The sequence below is a fragment of the Asterias amurensis genome, chromosome 2 (assembly GCF_032118995.1).
Source record: "Asterias amurensis chromosome 2, ASM3211899v1".
Lineage (NCBI taxonomy): Eukaryota > Metazoa > Echinodermata > Asteroidea > Forcipulatida > Asteriidae > Asterias > Asterias amurensis.
The window spans coordinates 17,100,109-17,118,768 of record NC_092649.1 but is presented as its reverse complement, the minus strand read 5'-3'; the positions used below and the strand labels follow the sequence as shown (position 1 = coordinate 17,118,768).

Below are 18,660 nucleotides of genomic sequence, written 5' to 3'. Positions count from 1 at the left end.
GGGTCACTTGGGGGCTGGCCCCAAGTACATGACGTCACTACGAGAACGATGAGTGATCGTTTAGCTCTTGTAAGGGGCTCAGCCGAGTGAGCAGCGCGGGGTAGACCCAGGGAAGCTAATCGAAGGCACCCTGTATGGACAAGGACAGCAGGGAACAGAGATGAATGGTGTATTCACAAGGAGTGCTAAATCGTACTCTGAATGAACACTGCCTATATTTTCAAAACCACTGTCTAAGGGCCATCTCACAAGAGGCATAATTACAGGCAACCATTTCAAAGCAATATTCATGAAACAGGCAACCATTTCCAAGCAATACTCATGAAACAGACATTCAGATTTCAATGTTCACATTTACTGTTCAAAAAAAGACCCACGTGCTGTCAAAGTGGTCCTGTAGCATGAACTATATTTGGTTGCCAACACGTTGCCTGTAAAAGTCGCCTCGTGTGGTAAGGCCCTTAGTCATCATGTGTTACTTTAGCAATAGTTCATTATGAACTTAGAGTGTTTGAGTGTCACGGCCGAGTGGTTAAGAGCAAGTTCTGATGCTAAGTCACCAGAGTGAGGGTTCGAATCCCGGTCGTGACACTTGTGTCCTGGAGCAAGATGCTTAACAATAGTTGCTTCACTTCACCCCTGGTATAAATGGGTACCTGCGAGGGTAAAGGTTGATATTGTGAATGAAAAAGCCTTCGGAGCGCCACGGGAGCTCGGGGTTGTATACTGCCTATTGGGAGCTGAGAAAGATTAGAGGGACGTTATTGGCCCAATGACCAGGGGACTAATGTAAAGCGCATTGATACGATTTATCGTGAAATGCGCTGTATAAAAATATATTATCATTAAAAAGAAATATCTACCTGTGTATTCCTCTATCTGGGCTTCAGTCTGCAAACTTTTCGCCTCCACAGTCGTTAATTGTTCTGGTGTGGGAAAAATTATCAGGCAGTTAGTCATTGAAACCCTCTGATATCAACAAAAAATGAATGGAGTTTTTATTATTTAATAGATATATTCTAAATTATAAAGGGGAAAGAAAACAAGAAAGCTCTGACAAGAATGTGAACCCTTACTCTGAATCTGTTCCAGGAGACTTCCCTGTCGCTTCAAGGCCTCTTGCTCTTTGTTTAGCTGCTCTGTATACGATTAAAGGGGCAGAGAAAACAAATATGAGATCTGGACTAAATTGGATTTAGAGCCAACCACTGAAATTTGTGTAGCTACAACACTGGTTTAGACCCTAGCAGAGTCTTTTTTTGAAGGCTACCTCATAGAATTACACAAAGAGAGTGTTTTGTCGGCAGATGAACTCTTCATTTACAAGCAAAGTAGAAACATGTTAAAGAAAGTACATGTACCTAGCAATGTCAATAAAATATAATAATAATAATAATAATAATAATAATAATAATAATAATAATAATAATAATAATAATAATAATAATTTGGGGGGCTAATCATCCTTACTCGCAGCTAAGAGCTGAATTGCGAAGGACGCGGCTACAACGTGTTCGAGAAGCAGGCATGCAAGGGCGCATTCAGCTGCAAGCCACATCAACCCATTACGATCACGGAGCACAGCCAGTATCGAAAGTGTTTGATTTTTTTTCCTGAGGGAGGAAAACCGGATAGTCTGGAAAACCCTAGTGGCACAGCAGAGAACCAACGCACAACTCAACTCACATATGGCCCCGACCGGGAATCGAACCGGGGTCACCTTGGTGAGAGGCGAGCGCTTTTAAAACGTAATACGCACAAGCCAACCGTGCCACCTGGTAATCTCTGGTTGATTGAGGATTTGCCTGCAAATTGAATTGACTTACGCTTTGCCTGCGTTGCATCTGCTACGCTGGCTTTGGCTGTGTGCTGCTCTTCCATCAGTTGATCTAAGTAAGCAGAACACAAACAATTATTAATAACAAAATGCACTAAGAAAGTATGTATCAATAATAACCAAATGCTCCTTAATACGACTAAGAAGGGAAAACCAGCAGGGTCGTGGCAAGGCCATAATGGACTGAGTTCTCCTTTGTTAAAACCATTGGACACTTCCTGAACAGAACGAACATTAAAAGTTCACAGATTTACAATTAACTTACAAGGTTTACAGAAGGTAATGGTGAAAGACTTCCCTTGAAATATTAGTCCATGAAATGCTTTACTTTTTTGAGAAAACATTAAAACAGTTATCCATTCTTGATATCGCAGATAACGGATTTATTTTAACCACGTGTCATGAGATGGTAAAACGTGTGGAAACAAGGGTGGGTATTCCGTTATTTTCTCCCATCTCCGATGACCGATTGAGCCTAAACTTTCACAGGTTTGTTATTCTTTATATAAGTTGTGATACACAAAGTGTTGGCCTTTGGAAAATACTGTTTACCGATGTTGTGCGATTGCTTTAAAAAGCGTTTGAATGATGGAAAATCTGTTAACAAATATCTATTAATTCTATCTTTCATGTCCTCAATTTTGTGAGGGGTCAATTTGCATGCGATGTTCAACTGTTGTGCTACCCAATGGTTTTTTTTTCCACACTAGTTTTATTGGCACTTTTTTTCTCTCACCTCTGAGTTCTAAAATCTGATCATTGACCTCCTTGGCAGAATTCTCAGCTCTGTCAAGTTGCTCTAAATAAATAAAACAAGAATTATTAATTTTATTTATATTACTGTTAATGTCAATGAAAATACTAAAATATGCACATGGCATGTGTATTAAATAAGTAATTGAAGTTTTTTTATATTACATTTTCTATAGAAAATTTATTTTAAAACTCTAATAGCATTAGTTTCTACTACACAAAATGGGTATAATATCTTAAAGAAAATATTACAATAGAGACTAACTGGGCTTGTGGTGGATATGAGAAAATAGTACAAAAGTGAAACAGAATTAAAGGCAGAGGAAACTCTTGGTAATTAGTCAAAATAATTATTAGCATAAAACCTTACTTGGTAACGAGTAATGGGAAGAGGTTGATGGTATAAAACATTGTGTGAGAATTGGCTCTTTCTGAAATGGCGTAGTTTTTGAGAAACAAGTAATTTTCCACGAATTTGATTTCAAGACCCCAGATTTTGAATTTGAGGACACAAAATCAAGCATCTGAATGCACACAACTTCGTGTGACATGGGTGTTTTTTCTTACATTTTTATCGTGCAACTTCGATGACCAATTGAGCTCAAATTTTCACCGGTTTGTTATTTTATGCATATGTTGAGATACACCAGGTAATAAGACTGGTCTTTGACAATGACCAATAGTGTCCAATGTCTTTAAAACAAAACATTATACACCGACAATAAATAGTACACTGACAAAATCATCTAAATGTTTGCTTTGGGGCTTAAATCACTTTTAGACTATATTTTGAAGGTTTTACTTCGCCATGGAGACAACAACCTAAAACTGATCAACAGTATTTGCGTCGGCCACAAGTCAAGATTGTCCGGCCCAAGACGTACCTTGCAAATCGTCAACTCTATCCACCGCCTCTCTAGCCTCGTCTTGACTCTCCATCAGTCTCTCTTTTAGTTCTTCGTTCTTCTCTGTCAAGACTTCGTGACGTACCTGCATCTCCTTCAAGTCTCCTAAGGATAGTAAATAAACAAACCATGATGCAACCGGAGACTTTGGAACGCTTGGTGGCAGCACACTAAAGCCCGGTTCAATTTTGATGTCACAGCCCTGTTTTCACAGCAATTGTTTCACAGGAGTTCAGCACATGCCAACTGATTTAAAAAAATATTTAAAAACTTATGCAAGTCGCCAGACACACAAGGCCCAAAGGCCACTTCAAGGTGTGGTTTTTTTTTTTCAAATGCCGTTGCCACCTACTCCTAGGGCTGAAACAGGGTTACCCCTTTTACAGTCCATACGGATGTAGGCTTGGGTATCATCAGTCCGAAGCCTAGCCGGTAGAGCAGAAAGCACTACCTCCCAAATTTCATGTAGCAAGTGTCACAACCGGGACTCAAACCCACACCCTGCTGATCAAACAGCAGAGCTTGAATCCGGTGCTCTTAACCACTCAGCCATGACAACACCAACAACAAGTTGTCTCATATTATAGGCTGGCAGAAAACATTTGAAAAAACATCCCCAAACTCACCTCTTAATTTATCCAACTGCTCCTCATATGACTGTTGCTTGCTCTGCGACTCCTTCAGTTTCTCTGTGTATTTAGGAATTAATGGAAAGAGGTGATAGGTGGAAGGGGCCTTAATATACACAAAACCTAATCACAGTCAGTTGCTAGATGGTCAATTTCCCCTGAAGGGATATAGGCAGTGCATCATGAGTAGGATACAGGGATGTGACTAATTATAGCTAGCGGGATTGAGTGGCTGGAAGGGATATTGGGAGACCCTAAGAGGGTGGTGAAGTTGGGGAGGGGGGTATACTATTAATTCTAGTAAACATGCAATGTTTATCATAGAAATAATGTTTATTGCAGAAATTATGTTTCCCATAAAAATTATGTTTATCATAGAAATCAGAATGCATAAAAGAAATCATATCAATATAGAAATTACAACAATGTAGAAATCAGAAAGTGTCATGGAAATCATATCTATGTAGAAACCAGAAAGTATCATACAAATCATATCGATATAGAAATCAGAATGCAGCATAAAAATCATATCAATATATAAATTAAAATGTGCATAGAAATCATGTCAGTATAGAAATCACAAAGTACGAAAGAAATTATAGAAATATAGAAATCAGAACGTAGCACAGAAATCATATCAATGAAGAAATCAGAATGTGCATAGAAATCATGTCAATATAGCAATCAGAATGAATCGTATCAATATAGAAATCACAAAGTACGAAAGAAATTAAACCAATATAGAAATCAGAACGTAGCACAGAAATCATATAAATGTAGAAATCAGAATGTGCATAGAAATCATGTCAATATAGAAATCACAAAGTACGAAAGAAATTATGGAAATCAGAACGTAGCACAGAAATCATATCAATGTAGAAATTGGAATGTGCATAGAAATTTGGCACATTAGATAAATCAGAATTTGCCATAGAAGTTATACCAATATAGAAATCAGAATGTAGCACAAAAATCATATTAATGTAGAAATTAGAATGCACATAGAAATCATGTCAATATAGAAATCACAAAGTACGAAAGAAATTATACCAACATAGAAATCAGAACGTAGCACAGAAATCATATCAATATAGAAATCAGAACATAGCACAGAAATCATGTCAATATAGCAATCAGATTGTGCATAAAAATCATGTCAATATAGAAATCAGAATGAATCACAGAAATCATATCAATATAGATATCCATTGTATCAAAGGAAAATGTCCATACAAATAGAAATCAGGTTAACCATGACAATAAGAATGGTTCATAGAAATCATGTCAATAGCAATAATTTACCAAAGAAATCATGGTTATCAAAAAAAACAGACATTGTGGGAGTTCACTTGTAAGCATTACCTAAAATGCACACACAGTTTTATACATGGGAGAAACATACATCACTTAGTTTACTAGGCAGACTTTAAAAAAAATCAGGATTCCAGTCCGTAATTTCTCATCCCTAATGTACTACGAGATACAAATACATTGGCCTACTCTAAAGCCTGATGCTTCACTGAGGCATTGAAGGCGACTGCCTCCAAGCCTCATGGGCCCAATTTCATAGAGCTGCTAAGCAGGAAAATCTGATAGCATGAAATTTCTTCCTTGATAAAAACAGGATTACCAACCAAATTTTCATTTCTTGCATATTGCGTTTTACTGGTATTCAGCTGTTGTTTGCATATCCTGAAAAATCACATGGAAATTTGGTTGGTAATCCTGTTTTTATCAAGAAAGAAATTTCATGCTCAGCAAATTTTTGTGCTTGGCATCTCTATGAAATTGGGCCCTGGTCATTGCAAAGGTGCCCTTGAAATGTACATAGGGTGCCCTTTTTCGAGGAGAAAATGCCTTAGTGCCCTTGCCCTTTCAAAAACGAAGCATACAGGCCAGTACTTTACAATACTTGGAGAGATTCGGCTTCTTACTCTTACCTTTCAACGTCTCAATTTCTTTGGCAGTCAGATGTAGAGCATCTTCCAGCCTGTCATCAAAGGACGCTGTAACACAAACAAAATCCCTCCTATCAAAACCACATTCGAATAGAGTCATAATCAAACATCAGTGATTCCAATCGGGGCTTGATTGTTTCAGCCAACGATGCTTTCTAGACTTATCGAGTGCGGACAGATTCAATGACTAACTGTGTTGTTTTGCAGCTTGGTAATGGGGGAAGAAACGAATTATAAGTGGATGTTACGAGCCGGTGAAAGGGGTACATGGAAACGGCTGTGCATCTGTCATCGACCTCATCAGCAAATGAACTTCCTGATGAGGCGTTTTAAAGGTACACGTCAATGGTTTCAACCATTGATTCCGTTCCTCATGATTTGGATAATAATAATGTAGTATTATGTAACGCACACATCCAACAATAAGGTGCTCAGGGCGCTTGAACCAGGAGAGACAATCTCTAACAATCTCTAAGACAGGTTCTGAAGTGGGGGGTTTTCATGAGATTGATTTATTCAGCACCTGATAAGGGTTTACAAGGAGCATTTAGGACACAAAACTACGTGGAAGTTTCAGTGTGAAAAGGTTTCATGCTGTATACATTATACAATTAATGCACGCTGTGACTGGGTTCCATGGCGTTTTGTACACTCGAGGGGGGAAATGGCACCCGAGGGTGCCATTTCCCCTCAAGGGTGTACAAAACCCATGGACCCCAGTCACAGCAAGTAACAATTGTTTTGTTATACCTTTGTATAATTGTTATTACTCTTTTCGAAGTTCTGTTGTGTCTTCAAACATTATTACGACGGACTATTCATTGTTTAATAAACAGACAAACGAGAAACAATTCCCTCGAACCCGCAGTTGTTTTGTACACAGCCCTGGAAATCGACCAACGCTGGGAACGATCAAGGTGATGTACACCGGTGTACATCACTTTTCATGTTACCCGGCCCGTCGAGCCATGTAACATGCGTTTTTGATGCGGGTCACATGATTGGTTCTCGACCAATCAAACTTCACAGTTTATTACCGCGGTATAACAAGTTAAAATGCTTGTTTGTCAGGCTCTGCAAAGCTTGAGAAATAAAACCTGGGCTCATATGTAGCTGGTTAAGCACAAACATAAACTCAGCAAAATCAAATTTTGCTTACCAAATTAAGGTTACCAGTTTGAATACCATGACATTTGTACCATCTGTGACTGGTATCCTGCTCATTTTTGCAGAGGGGGAAGGGGCGAGGAGATCGTAACCCCCCTCAGTCAGAATCCATTCCGCCCTCCCGAATAAGATTTCTTTAAAATGCACAAATGAGTAGTGCTATACAATAAATAACCCCCTCCCCCACCCCGAAAAAACAACAATAAATAAATAAATAAAAAGAGACCCCGCTCACCTGAGGAATCTTCATGCAATGTTTCTGACAGGGAAGTATCTGATGAACCACAAGGAAAATCTATACACCATAAAATCAAAACAAAAGCAACAGTGAAGCAAACAGAAGAAAACATAAATTTTCATGCAAGTTTTTTCAGCCCAAATCAACATATAATAAAGACTATAACAAAAAGGTCATGCTACATGAGGCAATGTACAGGCAACCAGTTCCAGGCAATCTCCAAGAAGAGAATCCATTCACAGTCTACCCGCAGGTCACTAATTTCCTTTGTGATTTATCTGCAGAGTATGCATCGTTTTTTTCGTGCATGACCTCTGTGTAAATATATCATTAGTCAAAAGGGCTTCTGAAATTTGGAATTTGAAGCCATTTTTTACATACAAATTTCTCTTTTTAAAATTTGAGTTGCACCAATTTTTTTCATACAAAACGACAGATATGCTCTTCGTTTCAATTTACTGGTACATTATTTTGGTCGAGACTTTTCAGAAAAGGCTGAAAATTGCCAAATTCCAAAAGCCCTTTTGACTAATTATATATTCACACAGAGGTCACACGCGAAAAAATCACACCCGCTCGTGCAGATAAATCACGAAGAAAAACTTATTATATCGAGTGACCTGCGGGTAGACTGCTCACATTTGAATGATCACATATTATTCTTGAGGGTCATTAGACATGGTTTAAAAAATGACTGATGTGCTACTAGCAAAGTGGTCCTGTAGCATGGCACTGCAGTTGGTCGCCTCCTTGTTGCCTGTTAAAATTGCCTCGTGTGACAAGGCCCATAGAATTCACTTGACCAAAATGGTTTCTTGGTCAAATTCCACAACCAAGAAACTGTTTTACGCAATAAACATGTCTGATGCAAAAATACAAACAAAATGAGATCTAAGCAAACCACCTAGAAACAAATCCAAAGACACAGTCCTAGTAAAGGCCGGTTTATAGTCGGTCGCGCAATGGTCGCGCGACGAGAATCTTGCGCGCAATCCTAAGACTGAGGCCTAAAAACCGTGTCTTTTTATGATCGCGCGTCAATATTTCAGATGCCCGACCATCGCGCGAACGACTATAACTCGGCCTTAAGACTTACCAGACTCTTCCCCGATGTGGTTATGTAGATCTGCAAGCTGCTCCGGTAACATGGTGTTCAGAAGATTATTCCTGGCATCCGGTGCAGCAGCAGTCAAAACTCGCTCCTCCGACTTGGCAAAGATTGGTTCTGCATCAGATATTTAAATATTTATTCTTTTTTTTTGGACAATACAATAGTTACAACAAGCAGAGCCCGTCCATGACAAGGCAAAAGTAATATTAAAAAAAAATATTTATAATCTGCCGAGCAGCAGATTTGTTAATAATAATAATAATAACCCGTTTTTATATAGCGCTTTTCACACCCGGAGGGCGTCCCAAAGCGCTTCACATTATTACCCCTGGTCACTGGGCCCCTAATCACTCCTTAAACCATCTCAGCTCCCCGGTGGGGAGTATGCAGCCTGTCCAACATTAATATGCGCTACTCGGCCAAATGTGGCACATTGGCGTATGGCGCGTTGAACTACATGTACTAACATGATACTTACCATGAATTGTTTCAATCACGGGACTTCTCTCTGACGCCTCCATCTCAGCTGATTACAAAAACACAACCAAATCAATTTATTATTCACACACTCAACAGTCCCAATTCAAATCCAAACAAAATCTATCAAGCCGTTACATGTACTTTGGTATTGACCTCTGCGTTTAAGGTCATTGTAACTACCCCTTGGTTCAATTCAAGTTGTTTTTTTTATGACAGAAACACATGAAAATAGCACAAAATGTACACAAGACATTCCCACAAAAGTTTAAAATGCACATGAGAAATACATAAAAATTGTAAACACAGTAACAAATACATGTAAGCAATACAGTTAAAATTACAATTGCTAAACAAATGCAGAAATTATAGATAATTCTACAGTGTACAGACCATACTACCTGTGGTATCAAACACAAACTTTATAAAGTCACAATTCGTACACAGCTCAAAGAAATACCAAATAAAATCTTACATTTCATAGAAATTGCCAGAAGGTGGCATGTTTTATACAAGACTTTGAAATCAACAAGCATTAAGAACCCGTTCGCACAATGCACAAAAATTCTAGAGTGAGGAAGAAGATACCGACTTTCTTTGTTGATGTACCCCATGACTTAATGGCGGAAAACAATTGACAAACTTCCATAGATCTGACTGAAGTTTCCTTAAAAGTAAACAAATTTTCCTTACCAATTCGCTCTCTAAGGTTGGCTGTTGCACTATTTATGGCTTCTTCCATCGTTTTCTCAGCGTCTTGTAGTTTTTCTGCAATATAAAGTAAACATGGCTTGAGTTTTCACTCCCTACTTGATTGCATGAGCTTTCTCTACAACAAAAGAAACAACACAACAACAACAGAAACAAACAAAAACAACAACAACAACCAAACCAATCAGAACAGTAGCAACCTCGTTCCCAGAGGTGATCGATCTCGCCGCACCATTTTTTACCAGCATGCCTTGCTCGATCATAACCCCTGGAAGTGTAACTCGAAAATATCAAAATATAATGGATATTACATCTAGTCCTGTGGTTGATCCATTCCGTGTTGGGCGTTAGTTGCGCACACGCTGGATGCGCTGTGTGTAATAAAAGTCATAAACTTGCCTTGGCGTTCAGCGTTGCGCGACCAAAAAAAAGTGAACACGTACATCTTTTTACGCACGCGTTTTGGCGTATAGAGCTTTTTGGAGATGCACGGCGTTTCAAATTCAAATTTTGCGCATATATGATAGCCAATCAAAGACACGGATTGGAGTTTCCCTCCCAGGGGTTAGAGACGTACGCAGAGCTAGCGTGATACGGCGCGCTGCCCATGGTAGCGAGGTTGGAACAGTAGTTAACTAAATACCTTGGATAGCATTCGCCTTGGCTATATTCTCAATAGCCTCCAGCTGAGCCTGTTTAAGCTGAAGTTGTAGACTGTTCACCTGGTCTTGACTCTCCTGTAACCTGTTCTCAGATTCTACTAGCTGACCTAGAAATACACAAATATGATTTTATAATCATGACTACATCTCCTTTATCCAACACCAAGCTTCTTGAAATCCCATCTCAGAAAACTGGAGACCAAGTAAAACTTTTTACAGTTCATCTCAGTTTTTTTATGGCACAAAATAATAACAATTTGGGGGGCTAATCATCCTTACTCGCAGCTAAGAGCTGAATTGCGTAGGACGCGGCTACAACGTGTTCGAGAAGCAGGCATGCAAGGGCGCCTTTGGCTGCCAACCACATCAACCCATTATGACCACGGAGCACAGCCAAGATCGAAAGTGTTTGATTTTTCCCGAGGGAGGAAACCGGATGTTCTGGAAAACCCTTGTGGCACAGCAGAGAACCAACGCACAACTCAACTCACATATGGCCCCGTCCGGGAATCGAACCAGGGTCACCTTGGTGAGAGGCGAGCGCTTTAGGCACACGCCAACCATGCCACCATAAGTACAGCTTCATAAAATAAACAATGGCCTTTGTGCTCGATCTCGAGTGTATTTTTTTAAATAATTATTTTAGGCCTTTGTTGACAACAACCACCTTAGATAATGAATGCAGTTGACTAAAGTAGCTTGAGGTAAGAAAGTGCTACAGGTTAAAGAAGTATGCCTGGGCGACTAATGTGGAATTCGCGACTATTGACTGCCTAGTAGTTTTTCAACTACTCGATATCAGGTCGCAAGTTTCCAAAACATGTGTATTCATACCTCTATATTCTTCGAGCTCCTCTTCCAATGACCTTTGACCAGGTAGCCTGTTATGCTCTGTAGGAGACACATCTGTAAAAGAATTATAGCAGTTGGATCAACACATCAAGGCAAAATTAAAATGAACACGTTGCCTTGGTTCGGTTGAGTTGGTATTTAAAAATGTTTGTAATCGTACGCATTTTATAACAAACGGTTACAAACGCTTTTTAAAGACCAACTCATCCGATCCAAGGCAACGTGTTCCTTTAATGGCTCTACCCAAAGGGAAGGTTCAGTTATCACTCTTATAATGCATATTGTACCACCTTGTAAAACACTACATGGTGCTACATACATGTAAAAGGAGTAGGTCTCATAATTCAAACGTGGTCTCACATACCTTGCAGAAAGACACTGAATGTTGAAGCACCTTGAGTGTCAGTGAGTGACGGATATGAGAAGCTCTATATAAGAAGACACTTTTATTATTATTACCTTTGGGTGTGGCATCCCCATTGACCTTCACATTCTCGTCTGCCCCCTCTTTTAAGTCCTTCTCAAGGCTCTCATCATCCTCCTTCAGAGATTTGCTACTGTTCTCTGAAACCAATGCAACAAAAAAAGACAATGTCAACATCTTCTTGTGGAATATTACACAAAGCTCAAAAGTGTAGACCATTTCATTCAATCTGAGCCACCATTCTTGCCAATCAGCTAAGTGAGCAACAACTTTGCTAAGCATCTCCCTAAATAACATTTATACTACATGTGGGTTTAAGAAACCAACAAATGGTGTATCTAACTTGAATTATCTTGATTGAACACACAAAACCTGAGGTTCCAGCATACAATTGCAGATTTTCGACAGTGACTCAAGGCCAAGATTCTGCGAATCGCTGTGAGTGCCTACTCAATTTTCTCACAATAAAAAATCAAATCCAGAGCTAGTTAAGAGAAACTTTGATTTATTTCAAGTTGTCAAGTTAGGGTTTCACTTTGGCAACAACCTCTTCAAAGAAAACGATAACTCAAATACAGGCAGCTCCAAAAAAATTCTTGGGGAAAAAACATTGCAGATGAGCACGTACAATTCTTTAAAATACTGACATTAAGGTGTTAAAGCAGCACTATTAAATCAGGCCCAGATAAGAGTTTACCCAACAAAGAACTCAACGTAGCGTTATCCTTGGTGTTTGAGATATCCATCTCACTATGAACTAGGGGCCAGATAAGAATTTCTCCAACTAAGAACTCACGAACAGTATTATCCTTGGTATCTGAGGAATTCGTCTCGCTATGAACTCAGTTTACCCAATAAAAAAACTCACATAAATTTTTTGTTATCTGTCTCACTCCCAGATAAGAATTTACCCAACTAAGAACTCACCTATAGTATTATCCTTGTATCAATCTCACTATGAACTCAGGCCCAGATAAGAGTTTACACAACTAAGAACTCTCTAACAGTATTATCCTTTGTTATCCGTCCCACTCCCAGATAAGAATTTACCCAACTAAGAACTCACCTATAGTATTATCCTTTGTTATCCATCTCACTCCCAGATGAGAATTTACCCAACTAAGAACTCACCTATAGTATTATCCTTTGTTATCCATCTCACTGCCAGATAAGAATTTACCCAACTAAGAACTCACCTATAAGTATTATCCTTTGTTATCCATCTCACTCCCAGATGAGAATTTACCCAACTAAGAACTCACCTATAGTATTATCCTTTGTTATCCATCTCACTCCCAGATAAGAATTTACCCAACTAAGAACTCACCTATAGTATTATCCTTGGTATCAGAGGAATCCGTCTCATCTTTATTGCTGATCTGTCTTGAGTCATCTTCATTTTCTTGGATGATCTTCCGGTTTTTGTCCTTCGCCAGTCCTTCTTTCTCTTCTGGGTTCTCCTTCTCCTTGACGTAGTGGCTGAGCTGCTCTTGAGCCTCTTCATAACGAACTGAAAGGAGGAAATAACAATAATAATAATAAATAATTTGTAATGCAAATGTGTGTTTGAATCCCCAAGCGAACTGCTGATTTCACAATGACTAGAAAAAGTATTGTCGTCTAGTTACTGGATCACAATTTCTTGATTTGTGCAATACTTAATTATTGACATAAAACCAATGTTTGAATGAGAGTGATTGGTTGTTGCCAGCTTGGTGTTTATATCCCATTTGTGGGAGTTTGCCGAGTTCCCTTGATGGGAAGATCATCTAAACAAACAAACAAACAAATATCCACCCTGCTGGGCAGTAAAAACAAACAAAAAACGGGGGGGGGGGAAAACAGACACATAAAAATAAGTCCTTGAAAACCTGTGACATAAGATGAGTTTAGAGAATAGATTTTAATTTTGTGGTACAAAGACAAGATCTAAGATTGAGTGGTAGAAATGTCACATGACCAATACTTGAAATACGTACCTGGGTGGAGTTAATATGAAAAGCAAAAATTAAGCACATTTTAACATGAGCGCTTTGTTTGCTGTGAGCTTTTGCATCACAATTCACCTTTCAATGAGCTACATGTATGAACCACACTTTACCATTTTTTCTTCACCTGTTATTGATGTCTGACACATAGACACTTGCATGTGGATTGGGTTTTTCAGTCCCTACCTGGGGCCAATTTCATAGAGCTGCTTAAGCCAAAAAAAATTGCTTAAGCACGAAAATAGCTTGCTTTTTTTATACATGTTACTGGCCAAAATTTCATGTCAGATACATTGCTTGTGACTGGTATGTGGCTATTGTTTACTTAGCATAACAATTGAGTGGAGTCTTGGCTGGTAATCTGATTTTACGAAGCAAGGATTTTTTTGCTTAAACAAAATTTAGAGCTTAAGCAGCTCTATGAAATTGGGCCCTAGTTGCATGGGTTTTCCCTACTAGGATTGTTTTCCTCCCACTCTCAAACTGAAATTTCTTCAATGTCTTCTCTACAAAAAGTTGGTGTGATGTTTTTCGTTATGATGCTTTGTCGTCTATATAATTCAGATTCAGATTGAGGAACATCTACTATACCAGACTCACGTTTAACAGCCATAAGTTGCTCCCTGGCAAAGTCACACTCGGCCTGCATCTCTTCGATCCTCGTTGCCAAGGCGATCTCCTCACGAGATGCGATGTCTACCTTCCGCTCTAACTCCGTCTTCTCGATCGTTAATCTCTCCACCTGCAATAAAGGGTAGTAAAATAACCCCCCGATTTTGAATAGCTGTAAATATTGAGCATCGAGTGTACTGTGGAATATTCTTGCAATGAGCTTTTTTTATTAAATGAACAGTATCCTCCAGTCTACTTGACCACCTCCAGTCCTCCAGCCTACGCTTCTACTTAATACCCTGGGGCAAATTTCAAGGAACGGCTTAGGCAGAAAATATTGGTAAACAATTTTATGCTTAGCAGAAATGAGCAGAATACCAGTCAAAAATTGTACATGTGACATGGCATTTTTGCTGGTAACCCTGTTCTGGTAAGCATAATTATATTGTGTTTAGCTACTTTTTGTGCTTAAAGTAGCTCTATGAAATATGGCCCAGATGTTTGGACTCTGATAGGGTAGGTACTCCTTGCCTCAGGCTAAATATGAGTAGATTGGCAGGTGCGTATCTGATCCCATAAAGTTCCAGCAATGAATTATCAAGATTTCCTGAATGGTCAGAGATAAAGCAAACTATCGGAAGTGTTGGACCTTGATTTTGTAATAATGTCTTAATCACACCGGAGAGGCTCTATGCAAAGACGCTGTATCTTTGCCTCAGAATCAGAAAAGAGAGTTAATGTCTGTAAAAATTCCTGAAAATGGCTTGCGGCCCTAGGTTCCCCTTAATACAGATTTCAAAAAAATAGTCTTAACTTAGGACTAGTCCTAGGGGTTATTACAAACTTATAGCTAGTCCAAAGTTAGCGCGAATAACTCATAAACTCAAGATAAGACTATTCTTAACTCTTTGTGAAATCCACCCCTGGTACCTCCCAAATGTTAACTGGTTTACAGACACAAAGTGAACTATTCATCTGGACACATTATAAACACACTAGTAATAATAGTTACAAGCTCTTACATGTATATGGCACATTTCACAACAACCATTTTGATGCGCTTTACAGTAGTGCCCTAGTCATTGTGCCAACAACATTCCTTCAAGCTTTCTCAGCTCCCTGGGGAGTATACAACCTGGGCAACCGTAGCACTCCAAAGGCTTTTTCATACACAATATTAACCTCTACCCCTTACTAAATGAAACTAACCTCATCTGCATGCAGTTTCTCTGCCTCTGCAAGTTTCTCTGCCACCTCCTTGAGCTCAGCTACCACCTCTGAATGTTTGGTTATCAATGTCTGCTGCTCCTCCTGAAGACGTTCCACTTCCTCCTTAGAGTGCGCACACTCATCCTCAGAGTTGCTCAGCATCCTCTGTCAAAAAATAAGATGGGAAAGTTTTTAAGGACACTGGACACCATTGGCAATTACTCAAAATAGTTGTTAGCGTTAAAACTTACTTGGTAATGAGCAACAGGGAGCTGTTGATAGTATAAAATATTGTGAGAAACGGCTCCCTCTGAAGGACAAGGAAAAGGAGAACAGGCAGACAAAGACGAAGATGGAGGGATGGCATAAGATATAACAGTATGGACCAAACAGCAAGGAATAGAGAAGAATGGCAAGAATGGGAATTTCTGGCAGGTGAGATACCACACTGTCATATGGGAAACTTAATCAAGAGTTTTAAAAGTAACGGCTGAACAAGTTTTGAGATGTGTCCATTTCTGTAGAAAATATAACAATGAAAAAAACAGTAGTGCAATCTTGGTGCACAGGTGATATTTTATAGATTTGTTCCCTTACAACTGCGTTCAAATCATGCCTTCTGGAAGTCTAGGCTCAGTGGCTCTTTTGTAAACATGTAATGTCACAGGTTACACGGTCCGTAGTATGGTGAACACTTTTACATACAAGCTACACGACCACGTGTCAGGCTGGGATTCAAACTGCCATTCTGCAAATGAATTTACTACACCAGAGGACAGTAGACCTCTCTGCCAATGTGCTGCAGTTTCTGGAGTAAGTAAACTATTTAGTGAGAAACCCTCACCTCCATGTTGGAGAGTTTGCGACATGCTTCTAACTTCTCTTCTAGCGCTGTCTTGAGAGACTCCTTGGCAGTAGACTCATAGTTATGTTTATCTTCCTGTAAAGCTACAAGCTCCTTACGTATACTCTCCTCAGAGTTGGCCTGTAGAAGAAATATAAAATAAACGTTCAAATTCAGTTCAGTTTATTTCCACTCAATCAGTTTGCTTACACAACAATACACATCAGATACATTGTGAACCATTACATGGTGCTAAGGATAATATAATAATAATAATAATAATACCATTCTTATATAGCACATATCACCATGAGGTCCCTATGCGCTGTAAAAGGAAATCAACAATTATTGTACAAAGTAAACAGATGTGTTTTCAACCGGGTTTTGAATTGTTCTGATGTCTCAGCCTGTTTAACAACCTCTGGAAGACTGTTCCATAACTGAACTGCTGCATATTAGGTCTTATATCTCAAACTTCGTCCCACTCCTTGCAGTAATAATACCTGGCGCTTTGTATCCTTTGGCAAAAAGGCGTGTTATAAATACGGTTATTATTATTATTATTACTTTATACAATGTAATGATTAAAAGGTGGGAGTCTCCTAACATGCCGAAGCAAGCTTGTTTTATGGAGACCCCTGATATTTATGTTACTGCCTTACGGAAGTATTGAGTAACAAACCTACAAGAATCATGTAACAAATGACGACAACCCGATACTTTCCCTGCCCATATAAAGGAAGCCTGTTCAAATGACTTATTTTTTCATCATTTTTCTTTTTTGGGGAAAATCATCGCCTCATTTTAGGGAGGGGTGATGGGGACACAAACCAAGGGAAGTGAACTGGTCACCTTTGAATATGCTCTAAGTTGACTCTCAAGGACCTCTAATCTTGAGAGGAGTCTGTCTTCATCGATGAGTGCCTGCCAGCTGTTCTCAGATGCTTCTTGGGTTGATGTGAGGAGACGCTGTAAGCCGGCCAACTTCTGCTCCAGCATCTGCTCTCTGTGTAATGCCTCCTACAAGGTGAAATAGAAGAGAGGAGAAATTCAAGACAAAGTGTTATATACATTAGGGTCTTTTACACTGGACCCAATTTCATACATGTATTAGCTGCTAACAGCACAGAGGAGTAGCTGAGCACAGCAAAATTGGGCTTATCAGAATAAGTTTTTCTGGCCAATTTACCTGGGCCCAATTTCATAAAGCTATAATAATTCAAACAGAAAATTATGCTTTAAGCAAAGAAATGACCGGGTTATCAGTCACAGCAATGATAACAGTTTGGTGTTCTAGCCGGTAACATATTTTTTGACTAAGCAACGGTTTGTTGTGCTTAGCAACCTTTTGTGCTTCAACGCCCATGTCACATGACCAATTTTAAGTGGTATCATGCTTATTTTGATTTAAGCAATATTATTTGCTTAAGCAGCTCTATGAAATTGGGCACAGCGCCTTGTATCCTTTGGCAATTTGGCGCTTTATAAATACTGTTATTATTATTGTTATTATTATTATTATTATTATTATTATTATTATTATTATTATTATTATTATTATTATTACATGACATTAAAAAGTGACCATAGTATCTGTCAACTATGTGTATTATCAAGCTAAAGGTTTCCATAGTTCTTTCATTCTAAACTTCATTCTATGGCAATGTTTATAATAACACTCTGTCAAGAAAACTGCTGATGCTAGAGGGAAATACACATAAGCTACACTGAACCTTATTTGGTCAAAAGGGGAAGTATTCTCTGCCTTAACATGAAGTCATAACACATGGTTTGAAATGAATCACTGGTCACTTTTCACGGAAGCCACGTCCTCTGTTGCCCTGGTGTTGGCCTTGGTGCCCTTTTAAAACTATCCCATAGCCTTTTCCATTGGAAGTGCCATTTGCAAAATGAAAATGGTCTTGCCCTACCATGAAATGGCCTGATGTGTAAATATCTTACTCTCTTAACAAAGTTTTTTCAATTAGCATTGTCCAGCCATACATACTTGAGTTTATATGTACAGTATGAGCTACTTAAAGGGTCTATGTAACTTTTGTAGGACAAAAAACACAATGTCCACAGATTTACACTAAACTTACACAGTTTGAAGATAATGATAGTAGAAAGCTTCCCTGAAAATATTACGTGCTGAGGTACTGTAGTTTTTGGGAAATGAGTAAAACAATGTCATGAATATAATTTTTCGTCTCATGAGACGAAAATTATTTTAATCATGTACAAAGGTATTTTCATGACATTGTTTTACTCATTTCTCAAAAA

The 18,660-nt window shown here is 38.8% G+C and overlaps 1 protein-coding gene across 2 annotated transcripts in view; it reads right to left on the bottom strand.

The window, feature by feature from the left end:
* LOC139952308 (uncharacterized) overlaps positions 1 to 18,660 on the bottom strand; it is a 56,363-nt gene that overhangs the window by 13,076 nt on the left and 24,627 nt on the right. The window contains exons 6-24 of one of the 2 annotated variants that reach the window (XM_071951403.1): positions 17,230 to 17,397; positions 16,378 to 16,518; positions 15,534 to 15,698; positions 14,313 to 14,454; positions 13,052 to 13,234; positions 11,760 to 11,864; positions 11,283 to 11,354; positions 10,430 to 10,555; positions 9,769 to 9,843; positions 9,077 to 9,124; positions 8,584 to 8,712; positions 7,485 to 7,544; positions 6,065 to 6,130; positions 4,122 to 4,184; positions 3,475 to 3,600; positions 2,574 to 2,636; positions 1,827 to 1,889; positions 1,077 to 1,139; positions 864 to 926 (exon numbers count right to left, since the gene is read on the bottom strand). In XM_071951403.1, the coding sequence (XP_071807504.1) occupies positions 864 to 926; positions 1,077 to 1,139; positions 1,827 to 1,889; positions 2,574 to 2,636; positions 3,475 to 3,600; positions 4,122 to 4,184; positions 6,065 to 6,130; positions 7,485 to 7,544; positions 8,584 to 8,712; positions 9,077 to 9,124; positions 9,769 to 9,843; positions 10,430 to 10,555; positions 11,283 to 11,354; positions 11,760 to 11,864; positions 13,052 to 13,234; positions 14,313 to 14,454; positions 15,534 to 15,698; positions 16,378 to 16,518; positions 17,230 to 17,397 (1,921 nt within the window). The remainder of the gene's footprint in view (positions 1 to 863; positions 927 to 1,076; positions 1,140 to 1,826; positions 1,890 to 2,573; positions 2,637 to 3,474; positions 3,601 to 4,121; positions 4,185 to 6,064; positions 6,131 to 7,484; positions 7,545 to 8,583; positions 8,713 to 9,076; positions 9,125 to 9,768; positions 9,844 to 10,429; positions 10,556 to 11,282; positions 11,355 to 11,759; positions 11,865 to 13,051; positions 13,235 to 14,312; positions 14,455 to 15,533; positions 15,699 to 16,377; positions 16,519 to 17,229; positions 17,398 to 18,660) is intronic. The other variant, XM_071951412.1, reaches the window with a different exon arrangement.